Below are 14,543 nucleotides of genomic sequence, written 5' to 3'. Positions count from 1 at the left end.
CCCTCTAGAGTGGACACCGTGACATGTCCAGAGGTGACCCCTCTAGAGTGGACACCATGACATGTCCAGAGGTGAACCCTCTGGAGTGGACACCAGGACATGTCCAGAGGTGACCCCTCTAGAGTGGACACCGTGACATGTCCAGAGGTGACCCCTCTAGAGTGGACACCGGGACATGACCAGAGGTGAACCCTCTAGGATGTGGACACCAGTGACATGTCCAGAGTGACCCCTCTAGAGTGGACACCGTGACATGTCCAGAGGTGACCCCTCTAGAGTGGACACCGTGACATGTCCAGAGGTGAACCCTCTGGAGTGGACACCGGGACATGACCAGAGGTGAACCCTCTAGAGTGGACACCAGGACATGTCCAGAGGTGAACCCTCTAGAGTGGACACCGTGACATGTCCAGAGGTGACCCTCAGAGTGGACACCGTGACATGTCCAGATGTGAACCCTCTAGAGTGGACACCGTGACATGTCCAGAGGTGAACCCTCTAGAGTGGACACCGTGACATGTCCAGAGGTGACCCCTCTAGAGTGGACACCGTGACATGTCCAGAGGTGAACCCTCTGGAGTGGACACCGTGACATGTCCAGAGGTGACCCCTCTAGAGTGGACACCGTGACATGTCCAGAGGTGAACCCTCTAGAGTGGACACCGTGACATGTCCAGAGGTGAACCCTCTAGAGTGGACACCGGGACATGACCAGAGGTGAACCCTCTAGAGTGGACACCGTGACATGTCCAGAGGTGACCCCTCTAGAGTGGACACCGTGACATGTCCAGAGGTGAAGCATCTAGAGTGGACACCATGACATGTCCAGAGGTGAACCCTCTACACAGCTCTGCTACCAAGAACTGTGACACTTGCTGTTTTGTTTTGGGACAGGGTCTCACTCTGTAGCCCAGGCCGGCCTCAAACTGAACCATGGATCACAGGTGTGTGCCCAAGTAAAGGAAGTGACCTATTGGGGGAACACTTCTGGCCTAGAGTGGGGAGTTGGGAGAAACCAGACAAAATACATCTTTCTCTAAAATTTATCATAAAAAGTCAGTTGAACAAAGTATAAGGTTTTTAATGTTACCTCAGCCTCAGTTTCAACTTACATTGTTAAAATTATCAAATAGACAACTCATTCTAAATTAGCATAATAGAGAAAAGAATTTTCTGTGAGAAAAATGCGCCACAATGTGGAAAAATAAGTGAAAAGGCATTTGTGTTGACATAGCCCTAAGATTGTTTAAGGCAAAATAATATCTAGAAAATAGTGTGAAATATATATCTCAAAACAGACTGAGGGCTAGTCAGAAGGCTCAATAAACTTAAAAGGCTCACCATTAAAAAGGACCGAGGAGATAACCTTTCCATCTCCGAGCCTTTCTCACCTTCCTACCCTCAGACTCTTGTAGCCTGGATGGATGAAAGCAGAACAATCTAAAAACCATGGCACGGGGTTGGGATGTCTTGGGATTTCTGCAGGACATCTTTTATCTTGTTACTCGAATTCTGATCAAGGCAGCTGATGGACTTTCATTTTATTTGGAGACATTGGTTCAAAGACCTCATCATCATCCTCTACTCCTTCTTCGATTGGTTTCATCTTGGCAGAGGCTCGCTGCTGCGGAGAGGATACGTCTATGGAAAAAAAAGAAACACAAAAAAGAAACTGTGGAATGCATCAGCTACAAAACCACCTAAAAGTCACGTGGGCGCCTCCTGCAGGACCAGGAAGGCGATATCCCGAAGTGCGTTTTCAACCCTTTGCGTCATCCACGGTGACTTGAGTCTAATGCTGACTCTAGAGAGTTGACTTAACTAATTTCTCTAAAGATCAAATTATGTTCTAAAACTGAAATTTAACTGTATCTTCAAGATAACCTAAAAAAAAACATGGGCTGGAGAGATAGCTTAATGGTTAAGGCACTTCCTGAGAAGCCTAAGGACTTAGGTTTGATTCCCCAGGACCCACGTAAGCCAGGTGCACAAGGTGGCGCACGCATCTGGAGTTCCTTTGCAGTGGCTGGAGGCCCTGGAGTGCCCATTCTCTCTCTCTCTGCCTCTTCCTCACTCTCTAAAATAAATAAATGAACGAATGAAATGTTTAAAAAATCCCAAACATTTCTTGGCAGCCTGGGGAAATGGCTCAGTTAAAGGCACTTGCTCTTAAAACCTGTTGAGCAGAGTACAATTCCCCAGCTCTTGTGTCAGATACGTGCATGCACATGCACATGCACATGCACACACACACAAATGAATAATGTTTTAAAAAAAATTTCTTGCCATCATAGGCCCAGCCACTTCCTGGACTGGTACGGGTGTGTGGGGGGGGGGGGCAGGAGAGAGAAAGTACAGATTATCAGGATGAAAGTGCCAGGAAGGGGAAAGTGCATCCCCACGGCCTTTTTGAGTGAAACTAAGACACCAGAAATGACTCACTCAGGCAGCCACCCATTTATTCACACCTTTACCCAAAGCTGTTGGCTACATGGCTACAATATCTCTAAGAGATTCTTTGCATGTGCCTAGGAAGAGAAATTACTTGAGATTGCTCAGTGGTTAGAGTGCTTGCTGCGCAAGTGTGACAACCCAAGTCTCTCAAAGCTCTTGAAGCATCTACCGTACACTGGACACCACACTTGATGGAGAACATGCCAGCTACCTACGTGTTCACAAGGAGGCTTCTCAAGGTGAATACTGAGTAGTTTACATGACAGTGTAGGCTTAAGCTCCCCTTAACCATCACATCATTCTCCATCTGACACACCCTCACCTGCACCTGTGTCTTTGCGGACCACCTGCAGGCACAATGGCATTCAATCAGTGGAGGCTGAATGCAGGCTGGGTGAGTGAGGCAGATAGTAAGGGTCACTGGATGAAACAGCTCTCATTTCAGCTCTTACTAACAGAAAAAGAAGTGTGCAGACCTTGGATGTGATGCAGACCAAGTTCATTCAAGTTGCTCAAGGTCAGGACCAGCCAGCAGTGGGAGCATGCTGTGGTCACTGTGGAGGAGCAGGGCCCTCAGCCTGTCCCAAGCTCCTCCCTGGAAGGAAGAATGCAACTACGGTGAGGGCCACATACTCTACACTCAGCCACCAATGTGCAGCCCGTTTCCTGGCTTCCAAAATGGCATGTGCCACACACAGCGGCCAAGACTAGAGGCTCAGAAAACATTTCTAGGGTCCAAATCCCCCCTTTGCTGCTTCCTAGCCATGTGATCTTAGACATGTTGCCACACTTCTCTGTATCTATTTCCTTATCTATTTGTGAGACAGGAATAAGAATTGTGTAGTTGTTAGGAGAGTGCATAATCCCTAAATTCTTAGACTAGTATGGAAAATAGAATAATCACTTTGTAAATGTTTGTATTTAGTAATCAATATGGTCTTGGGAGGACAAAGGTCAAAAAGAAAAGAAATTGTGAGAATTCATTATTGCTTATAGAAATAGCCATAGGAAATGTGGTATTTAAGTAGCAGTTTGGTTTCTGAATCTCAGCAGTCTTGAGTGTTGCAAACATGTCTTTGCAGTAGCCATGGTTTCCATCATATTTCTAACCTCCAGTGATGATTTGAGTCTCATAAAATATTAACTAAGGTTGAGTATCTGCAATCAGATAAAACCCTAGGACAAACAAGATGGCATATCTAAGAGCATTAAACCCAATAAATAATACACAGCCTTTAGACACAGCTGTATTGAGCACATTAACAAAACACACCCAGAATATTTTGAATGAGGAAGTAGGGCTAATTGATCTGTAGTCCTTAAACTCATTTATCAAACAGGGTCAATATTTTATATGATATTGAGAGCAGCATCTGCCTTGGAGCCCAAATAGCATCTGAGTCTCTCAACTATCTCACACGTCTCTAACTTTTCAGAGAGAAAAAAAAGTAACTTCCATTTACAACACAACTGGAAATGGTCAAATAAAAATCTCTAAGAACTTTCAGCTATTCTTTAAAATTTTTTTTAAAATTTATTTATTTGAGAGCGACAGAGAGAGAGAGAGAGAGGGAGAGAGCGCACGTAAGTGCACGCCAGATAGATAGATAGAGAATGGGCGCGCCAGGGCCTCCAGCCACTGTAAAGGACCTCCAGATGCATGTGCCCCTTGTGCATCTGGCTAACGTGGGTCCTGGGGAATCGAGCCTTGAACCAGGGTCCTTAGGCTTGACAGGCAAGCGCTTAACTGCTAAGCCATTTCTCCAGCCCCTTTCAGCTATTCTTAGAAAGAACAGCTTAGTTGTAGTATTTACTATATATCATTAAAAGGATAAGAACATGACCCTTGAGGTGACATTCAGGACTTTCCAGGCGGGCCTCCTTCTCCCTTTTGGACTAAGCGCCCCAAAACTCATTGCTCTCTGAATTCATGCTAGCCTCCTCCCTTGCTTTTCTTTCTATTTGTTATGGTCTGTCCACTCCAGCTTACCAGACATTCCTATCCATTCCTCACAGTGGAATTCCTTGTGCAAAAGTCCCTTCTCACTCTCTATTCTTGTCTCAATTCTGCATCACACCCTGCAGTGACGTGCACCTCTCCTTTCATGGCACCAAGCATCTTGAGGGCTGTACTCACCATTCTTTTTTCCTGCTGCCTCACAGAACACCACCACTTCCTGATCTTCCTCATTGCTTAAATGCATGGTGACAAAACAGCCCTCCTTTGAAATGCCCCATGAGGAATATCAGAAGCTGAGGCTGAGACTGTGGGAAGCACACATGACCACCATGTTGAATCTTGGATCCTCAATAGGAAATGTTAGTCTGAGATACCAGTCCCATCACCTGCCAAAGCCTTTCATTCCATCAGCAAAAAGAATGACTGCAAGGAGCCAGATGGTGGGTAACATATTAGAGAACTAGGAGACAGGCACTGTAGCACATGCCTGTAATCCCAATACTCAGGAGGCTGGATAGGAGGCTTGCCATGAGTTCAAGGCCAACTTGGGCTACATGGTGAGTACCGGTGTCAGTCAAGGCTAAATAGCGAGACTCTGACTCAACAAATGAGCAACAAACAAACCAAATTGAAGAACTGAAAATGGAGCAGATCTAGTCTCTGACTTTATCTTATTTCCCTGGAACTCAAAACATGTCTGCTCACCACATTAGTATTCTGACTTTATATGCAGAGAGTCAGATGAGGACAACCTGAGAAGGAGTGACTATGGTTGTGAGGGAGGGAGCTGCTCAGGCATCCTGGAAGGGCAAATCAGGTGGGTGGCCTGAACAGCCAGGGAAGATTCAGTTCCTATACACAGCACTGAGAGTAGCCGATCCATGTGTACCTCAGGTGTGTGGCCGAGTCTGAGCTTCGCAAGCCTGTCCTCACAGCAAGTCTCACTGCTCATTCCTTCACCATGGCGGGCTAGAAGACCAGGCATGACTTACAGCTGCCAGAGCTGCCCAGTGCCTTCTGGCTGCCCAGGCCCATGCCAGGAGCCAGAGCCATGGAGAGTTACACTTGATAGCCATCTCAGTTAGCCTGGCCTCCTGTCCCACTAAGGCCCAATTAGATGTCACAGCCAGGACATAAAAGGACCTAAATAAAGACATAGGGTCTGACCCAAGAACCCACAACCGGTCACCTTAGGCAGGAAGGTTGACTTTGAGAAGCGAGGAGCTCATCTGCCCCTTTTGAATAGCAAACCCCGCTGAATTGAAATATTCCTTCCTGAAGAGACAAGGGAGGCTGAGGAGACTCAGGTCAACAAGTCTGGACAAGAAGTTGCAAGACCCTCCCTGGGATTACATAAAGGGTACACAAGTGCTTGTGGGGGACACTCTCCAACCAGCCGAGCTAAGCTGTCTTTAAGGCAGACATGTCACGAGCTCCAGAGATGCAGCTTCCATGACGTGATACTGGTACCTTTGAATCATCCACGCTCCTGTAAGAAACCACTCGCCCTAGTCAATAAACTCGCTGGTTCACCAAAAGTGTTTTAGGTGTAACTGTGTTCTGGTCTCTCATCTGAGCCCTAACCTAGGTGATATGTCTGTACCTCCCCAGGAAAAAGTCCCATGTGATACTTGGCACCCAGACAGGGATGTGACAGTTACCTACACATGGTACTCTCCAGCCCACTAGAAAAACTCGGAACCCGTCATAAACAACTGGACGTTATTTCTTTGCTTCTTAATAAATCCAAAAGACAATCTGGAGCATGAAATGAAAAAATGAGGGAATATCCTATTTCAAGGGAACTAGCTTACCTTTCACAGGTTAATACCTAAGCATTAATACCTAAGTTTGCCTGTTTTGTTTTTTTTTTTTTTTATTAGAAATGTGCCCAGAAGGCCCAACTGCCTTACATGATGGGAAAGGGCAAGCAGCGCAGAGGAGGAGACGAGAGCTTATCTCCTTTTAAGTGCTTTTCTGTTTCACTTGTGCCCCTAAAGACGTTGCTGTGAGGTTTATGACATCCATCTAATGCTTCCTTTTATTCCAAAGTCCAATTTTATAACCATACATTTTTCAGAAAACAGTATTCTTCTTATTAAAATGACATTTCTAGTCAGAAGACAGCCATTCTTAGATGTCCTGTAGTCTTTACTATGATCAGGAAGAGGTCATTAGAATTATGTTTTGCTATTAGCTAAAACTACTTTACAATGTGCTGGGCTCTGGCCACCAATTAGCACTGTTATTATAAAAGTAAATGAAACAGCATCAGGCTGCACTGCACTCAAGATTGGATGGGAAGCTGTCGAACAGTACTGTCAACAGTTTCTGTTCCTCGAGGGAGATTTCATACTATACCCAGAGACCAAAAGATGCCTTCCATGACCTTCCCTATAGATACCCACGCACAAGAAGGTGCAGCCAGTGGAGTGCCCTGGACTGTGAGCTAGATGCCACGTGCACAGATGCTCAGGTGAGGGAGAGAGCTACAGCACTGGCTGTGCCCTGAAGGTCAGCGAGGAGACCTCAGCAAATGCATAAGGCTGAAAAGGAGTGAGAGAGAGTCCTGAACAGACCGCACACCTCCACTGGTGCGAGGTGACAGAGTCTCTCTCAGCAGACAGAGGCTACTGGCTGCTGCTTGTTGAGGACCACAGCACTCTGTGAGGTCCCACTTAGAGTCCTTAAGTGTCCTTGCCTGCAGTGCCAAGTACACAGGGGGCCCTGTGCAGCAGGGTCACAGTGCTCCCCAGCACCTTTGCTGTCTTCCTGTAGCCTGGATCCAGTACCGTCAATGCCTATTTAAAATTAAATTTTTATTTATTTGCAGGGAGAGAATGAATGAATGAATGAATGAATGAATGAATATGGGTATCAGGGCCTCTTGGTGCTACAAACAAGTTCCAGATGCATATACTACTTTGTGCATCTGGCTTTATGTGGTTACTGGGGAATTGAACCCAGGCCATCAGGCTTTGCAAGCAAGCACCTTAAACTGCTGAGTTATCTCCCCAGCCCCCATCAAAGCCTTTTTATACACAGACCAGAGGGATCAAATATGATACTCAAAACTGTGACGGCAAGAGGAAGGAAAAGTTAGGTGAGAGAAACTCAATTTGTAAGAATTCTGTGCCTAGTAGTTTATTTCAGGGTACTTTTAATGTCACAAGAGCTGAAGGGCCTTTCTGGGTTTTGCTCTTTGTTCTTAAATCCAGAATGAGGGTCTCACCTGTTCCCCAGGAGGAGGATGTGACCTCAAGTCTGAGCTTCAAAAAAGTTACGTAGCATGAGAGGTCTGTTGAGTAGCTCTTCTCTTGCTTCAGAAAAAGAGTTTTAAAAAATGACATTTTTGTAATCCATCTAATATAATATTCTTGAACTTTTTTCCTTTCCCTTGTTATCTTGATAATATTTTCTTTATTCTTTTCAAAGTGTTATTATTTTTATTATGTTTAACCATCTGGCCAACTCCTTTAGCAAGTAATTAAAAATCTTACAAGGGTTTAGAATTTTAATTAGATTATACAATTTTTGATGAATGGGGATGATGAAGGACTTAATGGTTTTTTTGCTAGAAGTAATTATCATTTCTTTTCCTGCCTTTGCCTATTTATATAACATTCTCCCTCCCTTATACTCTCTTTCCCTTCTTGCTCTGGGGATCCAAACCTGGGCTTTATGCATGCTAGGCAAGTACTCTCCCCTTGAAGCACATCCCAAGTAACATAGATAGACACACAGACAAATAGATAGATAGATAAATAGATAGATAGATGGATGGATGATAGACAGATATTTTTTGAGAAAATTCCATTTAAGTTAAAGCTTTTTTAGCCAATTTTCTCTTAAATGAATATAGTACCAACCCTGAGGAACTGAAGTCCTGGACATAAAACTAGGGCAGATGGGGTGATTGGTGTACAATATTGGCTGTCAAAAGAGGTGTTCTCTGGCCCAAGAGGTCATTCTCACATCACCACCCCTGACCACCTGGGTGGGAGACAGTCAAGTGTTCAGCTGCACAGCGGCTGGTGTGAGCAGCCAAGGCCCCTGCACAGAGGACGCTGTAGGGTGAGGGAGCTGGGCAGGGAAGTTCAGGAGGAGAGAGAAGGCAAGTTCCAGAACGGCACCTCTACCACAGTCCACACAGCAGCCCATCCAGGATGAGCATGAGGCGAGCACTGTCAGGTCTCTCAGGGAAAGGACTCAGTTGAGGAAGTGGGGTAAAAGGACAAAAGAGGCAGGGACAAGGAATGAGAGGGTAAGTAATTACAATCACAAAATCAAAAGGTGGTATGAAGGGCACGATTCAAGTACAGAACAAATACTCAGAGACCTACAAAAGAAATGAAGTGATTTTTACATCCGAGACTGAAGGCAAGAAGCCAGAAGATAACGGAGATTCCGTGTACAAGGTATTGCCTCTCAATAAAAGCAAACTGTGCTCGAAAGGTGCAATGTGACAGAGGAATAAGTCTCCAATGTGCTTGCACAGTAGGACAATGATAGTTAACAACAACACATTATATAATCTCACTAAATGACACTTTCTCTACATTTTGGCTCCCTTTCAGTAGGTCTGAGAACTGCTCACTGGCTCTCCCCAGACCCCGCCTGCCCGATCACATCGCCCTCCTCTCTGACCATTCTCACAGCCCTTCCTGCTCGCAAGTCTGCTGCCATTCACAATGAATGAGATACAAATTGAGTTGAACAGATTATTTCAGAAGCCAGCTTTGAAATGGAAAATGCTACGCTAGATCCTGAATCTTTCCAGGTAATAAAGACATAGGCAATCTAGCGAAACTGGTTTTATCAGACATGGAGCGAGCCTCTGCCGACAAGAATGCTGGTCAGGTGCAAACTAACTGACGTCAGCATATCTGAACAAGCAGGTCACAGGAATACAGGGTCATCTCTTTATAACAACAACAGCAAAAGAACACAAGGTCTTTTTCTCAGTAAGAGATCTAAGCATTTCATAGTAATGGCAGTATCACAAATTTTAATTATTTCATGAAAAATAGTTTAAACCAACAAATTTATTCAAAAATGAGTAGCACTGATGGTAATGTTCATACTATCTCATGATTACAAAAAAGAAAAGGCTGGAGAAATGGCTCAGCAGTTAAAGGCACTTGCTTGCAAAGCCTGCTTGTCCAGGTTTGATTCCCTAGTACCCATATAAAGCCAGATGCACAAAGTGGTACATGTATCTGCTGGAGTTTATTTATAGTGGCAAGAGATCCTGGCATGCACATTCTCTCTCACAAATAAATAGGTAAATTTAAAAAAAAAACTGGAAACAGTTTCTTTAATCCCAGTAAGAATGAAATTCTGGAATTGTCAAAGAACCAACACACCCTGTTGTTGCCATGGCAATACCTGTGCCAGCACCACTCATGATGGACATACCAAGTACAACCAATCTGTGTGTGAGAGACAAGGAGAAGGACACACAAGTGTTGGGCATGAAGGAACTAAGCCTTTATGGGGACAGAAGACAAGAAGATAAAGACAAGAAGTCATGCTGAGATCTAGGCCAGAGAACAGATAACTTATCAATGTATGATGGCTTTAGATGCTCTCCGCACACCTTGGATGGTGTGTCCTGTCTTCTTTTCCCATTTTATAGTCACACATGCAAACACAAAGCCCAGTAAAAGAAGCAGCAGGCAGTGAAGATCTCACTGGGTTATGAGCTACTGAAAAACAGGACTGAAATCTTTCTCAGGCTGCTCAACACTTCACTTGTGTCCTTAAAGTGATAATCTGAGGTAGAACACAGCTTCTATGTTGCAGGGATCTTGCTGTGACATGTTTAAAAATAAAATACAATTAACCAGGCATGGAGGCACACACCTTTAATCCCAGGACTAGAGAGGCAGAGGTAAGAAGATCATTGTGAGTTTGAGGCCAGTCTAAGACTACATAATGAATTCTAGGTCAGCCTGGGCTAGAGTGAGACCCTACCTCAAAAAACTGGAAATAGGGCTGGAGAGATGGCTTAGCAGTTTAGCTCTTGCCTGTGAAGCCTAAGGACCCCGGTTCGAGGCTCAGTTCCCCAGGACCCACGTTAGCCAGATGCACAAGGGGGCGCATGTGTCTGGAGTTCATTTGCAGTGGCTGGAAGCCCTGGAGCGCCCATTCTCTCTCTCTCTGTCTCTCTCTCTCTCTCTCTCTCTCTCTCTCTCTCTGCTGCTGCTGCTGCTGCTGCTCTCAAATAAATAAATAAACAATTTTTTTTTTAAAACTGGAAATAAGATGGGTATGGTGGCACACGCCTTTAATCCCAGCACTTGGGAGGCAGAGGTAGGAGGATTGCCATGAGTTCAAAGCCAGCCTGAGACTACATAGTGATTCCAGGTCAGCCTGGGTTAGAGTTAGAGCCTACCTCAAAAAAACAAACAAAAAAACTAAAAATAGAGCACAAAAAGGTGGGGGTGGTAGTAATTTCACTGAAACACTTCACTTAAGAGTTTCCCTGCACCTGCTTGTGAACCACATTTCTGCATGGCTGCACATCTGCTGTGTAATCTTACGAAGTATGCTTGTGGTGGGATATTCTGCACTGCTGAAGATCTTTAGGAAAAATAATGTCTCCAGGCCCATGCGAACCTCAAGCTAGGGCTACCAGTACACAAGAGACATAGGAGCGCTTCCCCCACCCCGCGGGGCTCCTGAGCAGAGGGGCTCCACAGGCTCTTTGTCACCGGGCACAATGAGCCCAGGGACTCCTTGCTCAATCCAGACCTGCTGTTTCAGCAACTTTTACCAGGTTCCAGGTGACTCACAGGCGCACTGAAGAATCCAGGTTCTACAGGTCAAACACTTAAAAAGTAGAGAGGGAAGAGGGAGGGTGAATCCATAAATCAAAGGAGACTTTGGGGATAGGTCCACCAATATACAATGCTAGGACAAAAGATTTGCTGTGCCTAGCTTAGAGAGTTGTCACTTTCAAATGTAAGAAATGATGTTCAAGTGCTTTGGAACCACAGGAACTGGAGAGATGAGCAAGACTGCTGCTTCCACAGCAAGCCTGGCCTGACAACCTGCACCAGGGTGATGGAGACAGACACTGAGGACACTCAAAATGCACCAAAGCAGAAATCCGGAAGCTGCTGAGAGCTCAACACATCCACCAAGGCTCAAGAAATTTTGTGGAAGAGGGGCAGAAAGACTGTAAAAGCCACAGGAGGGGAGGGACTATCCAGAGGCATTGCCCGCCGCCTCCCCATACAAAGACTGACTGCTGCCCTCACAAGTCATAACTCACAGCCCCATGGCGAATACCAGCAATCCCCCTGAGGAGGGCCCTCAGTGAAGTGAGGGCAGGGAGGAGAGAAATGACGGTGCCAACACATGATGTATCCATATAAAGTTTCTACTTAATAGAAAAGAAACTAGGCAGAGGGCTGGAGAGATGCACAGTGATCAAGGTACTTGCCTGCAGAGGCTAAGGACCTGGGTTTGCTTCCCCACTACCTCTGTAAAGTCAAATGTACAAAGTGACACATGCATCTGGAGTTCATTTGTAGTATCTGCGGGCCCTGGAGTGCCCATTCATTGTCATTCTCATTCTCACTCTCCTAAATAAGCAAATAATAAAATAGAAATAAGAAGGCCAAGCAGAACCAAAGCCTCTGAGGAACAGAACCCAAGGAATTAAACCAGCCACATGGTTGTGAGTTCTCTGTGAGTCCCACCTGTCAGCAGTTGGACACACCATCTCATCAAGACTGGTGATAACCAGTGAGCCCTGTCAAAGGCCTTCAACATCCCCGCTCCCTAAACCCCAGTGCCATAACAGAGCTTTGTCACCATTAGCAACAAGGCTGCTGAGTGTTGGCTTTCACTCAGCAGGATCCCTGATGTGCCTCCCAGTGGAACAGAGGCCAATGAATGCTCAAGTCCCAATGTCCTTGTCAGCAAGGTAAAACACTCGTCACCAAGGTAGAATGGGTGACTGGCAAAGCAACTGCTTTCTTTGTCTCACTAGCTTTTCTGCACACCAGGTGACTGCGTGATCCCCATCATGGCAGTGGCATGTCTGGTCCAGGGGGCATGTCTGGTCCAGGGGGCATGATGGAAAGTGGCATCTTCCACTCTGGGGCAGGAGCTTTAAGACACTTAAAGTGTCTGTACCCTCTGCCACAACAATGGCAATGTCCAACAATAGGGGTGAGGCCTCTCGCCAAGTCCTGGAGTGGAAAAGACCCAACAGTTCTATCATGAGCCTTAATACCCTAAGAGTTCACATGGAAGACATCAAGTGGAATACCCATCCTCTACTGTTCATGAGTGCTGCCCCAAAGTCTTCTTTGGGTCTGGGACGTACTTCTATCTGAAGTACTTGTATCTGAAGGAGTTAAAAATGTGCTATTAGGGCTGGAGAGATGGCTTAGCAATTAAGGCGCTTGCCTACAAAGCCTAACTTCAATTCCCCAGTACCTACATAAGGCCAGATGCGCAAAGTGGCATATGCATCTGGAGTTTCTTTACAGTGGCTGGAGGCCCTGGAACACCCATACTGTCTATCTGTTCACAAATAAATAAATAAATAAATAATATATTTTAAATAAAGGCATTGAAAATGAGCCTAGCAGATGCCAGACCACTTCTCCCTTCCTTATGTTTCTTAACAGGATAGGGAACTCTCAGGTAAAAGATGCCCTCCCTACACCAGGATGAAAACAGCATTTAGACAACAGGGTGTTGAGAAAGGATCATGTACAAGCAAGCCTTATTTAAATAGCTATTATCTTTAATTCCACTGCTTCATCACAACCCCTTCTCTTTGCTCAGATGAGTATAGATCTGCTTCGCTAGGTCCTCATTTCCCAAGAAAGCTCCCATGCTGTGTAAAACTTCAACTAAATGTATATGCGTAGTCAAATAGTAGCAAAGGGGAAAATGATGACAAAGCCAAAACTTCAAAAGTGCTATGCCTTTCTCCTGTTCATCTGTCTAATGTCAATTTAAGTTCTGTGCCTAGCCAAAAGCAAACCTGAAATGAAGTTTGCCTGCCTCTGCTGCATGGCTGCCAAATGGTCATATACATTCCAAGCTCTCCAGTTACTCTGACTCACCTAAAGTAGGTAAAGTTATAAAACCATTTACACAAACACTTAGGATTGTTGATTGAGTGCTGGCATTTTTTAAAAGTTGCCTTACTATAAGATAGAACTAGAAATATGAAAAGGATTTACTTTATGCAGTGGTAGAATTTGCCTTTCTATTGTTTCTCCATCCAAAGTTCTCATCCTCTCGAGAGTAATTCTTGAATATGACTATTTGTTTGCTTGCTTGTTGGTGTGGCAGGATGGCTGCTGAGCCACTGGGCTCGCATGAGGTCTGAGGACAACTTGAGATGTCTGTCCTTCACCTTCTTTCAGACAGGGTCTCTTGCTGCTGCAAACGAACTGCCAGGTTGCTCAGGGACATTAGTCTAGCTTAGGATTCCACTGGCTTCAACACCCTCATCACAGGCAGGTGTGTTAAGATCACAGGTACACATGTCACTTTGTGTTCAGATTTCAGTGAGTGCTGGGGAAGTGAACCCAGGCTGGCAAGCTCTGCAAGCAAGCACCTTTACCACACAAGCATTTCTCCCAGCCCAACTACTGATTTCTTAAAAAAAAATATTTTAGGGCTGGAGGGATGGTTTAGCAGTTAAGGCATTTGCCTGCAAAGCCAAAGGACTTTGGTTCAATTCCCCAGGACCCACGTTAGCCAGATGCACAAGGGTGCGCATGCGTCTGAAGTTCGTTTGCAGTGGCTGGAGGCCCTGGCATGCCTATTCTCTCTCTCTCTCTCTCTCCCTCTTTCTCTGTCAAATAAATAAAAATAAAATATTTAAAAATATATATGTATTTTATTTTACTAATTTTCAACATCTTATCATTAGGGGTGCCTAAAATGGTTTAAAGCAATCTATTGCATAAAGTCTTGGAAAATTTGCCTCTTGGTAGGTAGGTGATAGAGTGCCTCAAGGGCCCATTGAATGATTGTCTTCAGGGCTATCCCTTTGTCTAGTCACTTGTTAGCTGTCAGTGCTCACGCTGAGGTAAGAAGCTATAAGCTCGCTTCACACATTGCCACGTCTACCTTTCAATCACATGCACAA

The 14,543-nt window shown here is 45.1% G+C and overlaps 1 protein-coding gene across 3 annotated transcripts in view; it reads right to left on the bottom strand.

Moving 5' to 3' along the window:
* Positions 1-1,060: 1,060 nt before the first annotated feature.
* Bves (blood vessel epicardial substance) overlaps positions 1,061-14,543 on the bottom strand; it is a 31,844-nt gene continuing 18,361 nt past the window's right edge. For all 3 annotated transcript variants that reach the window (XM_045154680.1, XM_045154679.1, XM_004660603.2), the window contains one exon: positions 1,061-1,641. In XM_045154680.1, the coding sequence (XP_045010615.1) occupies positions 1,517-1,641 (125 nt within the window). In that variant the 3' untranslated portion in view covers positions 1,061-1,516. The remainder of the gene's footprint in view (positions 1,642-14,543) is intronic.

This window comes from Jaculus jaculus, chromosome 7, assembly GCF_020740685.1.
Source record: "Jaculus jaculus isolate mJacJac1 chromosome 7, mJacJac1.mat.Y.cur, whole genome shotgun sequence".
In the NCBI taxonomy this organism is placed as follows: Eukaryota; Metazoa; Chordata; class Mammalia; order Rodentia; family Dipodidae; genus Jaculus; species Jaculus jaculus.
The sequence above is the reverse complement of the archived record's forward strand: the minus strand, read 5'-3'. Positions and strand labels throughout refer to the sequence as shown.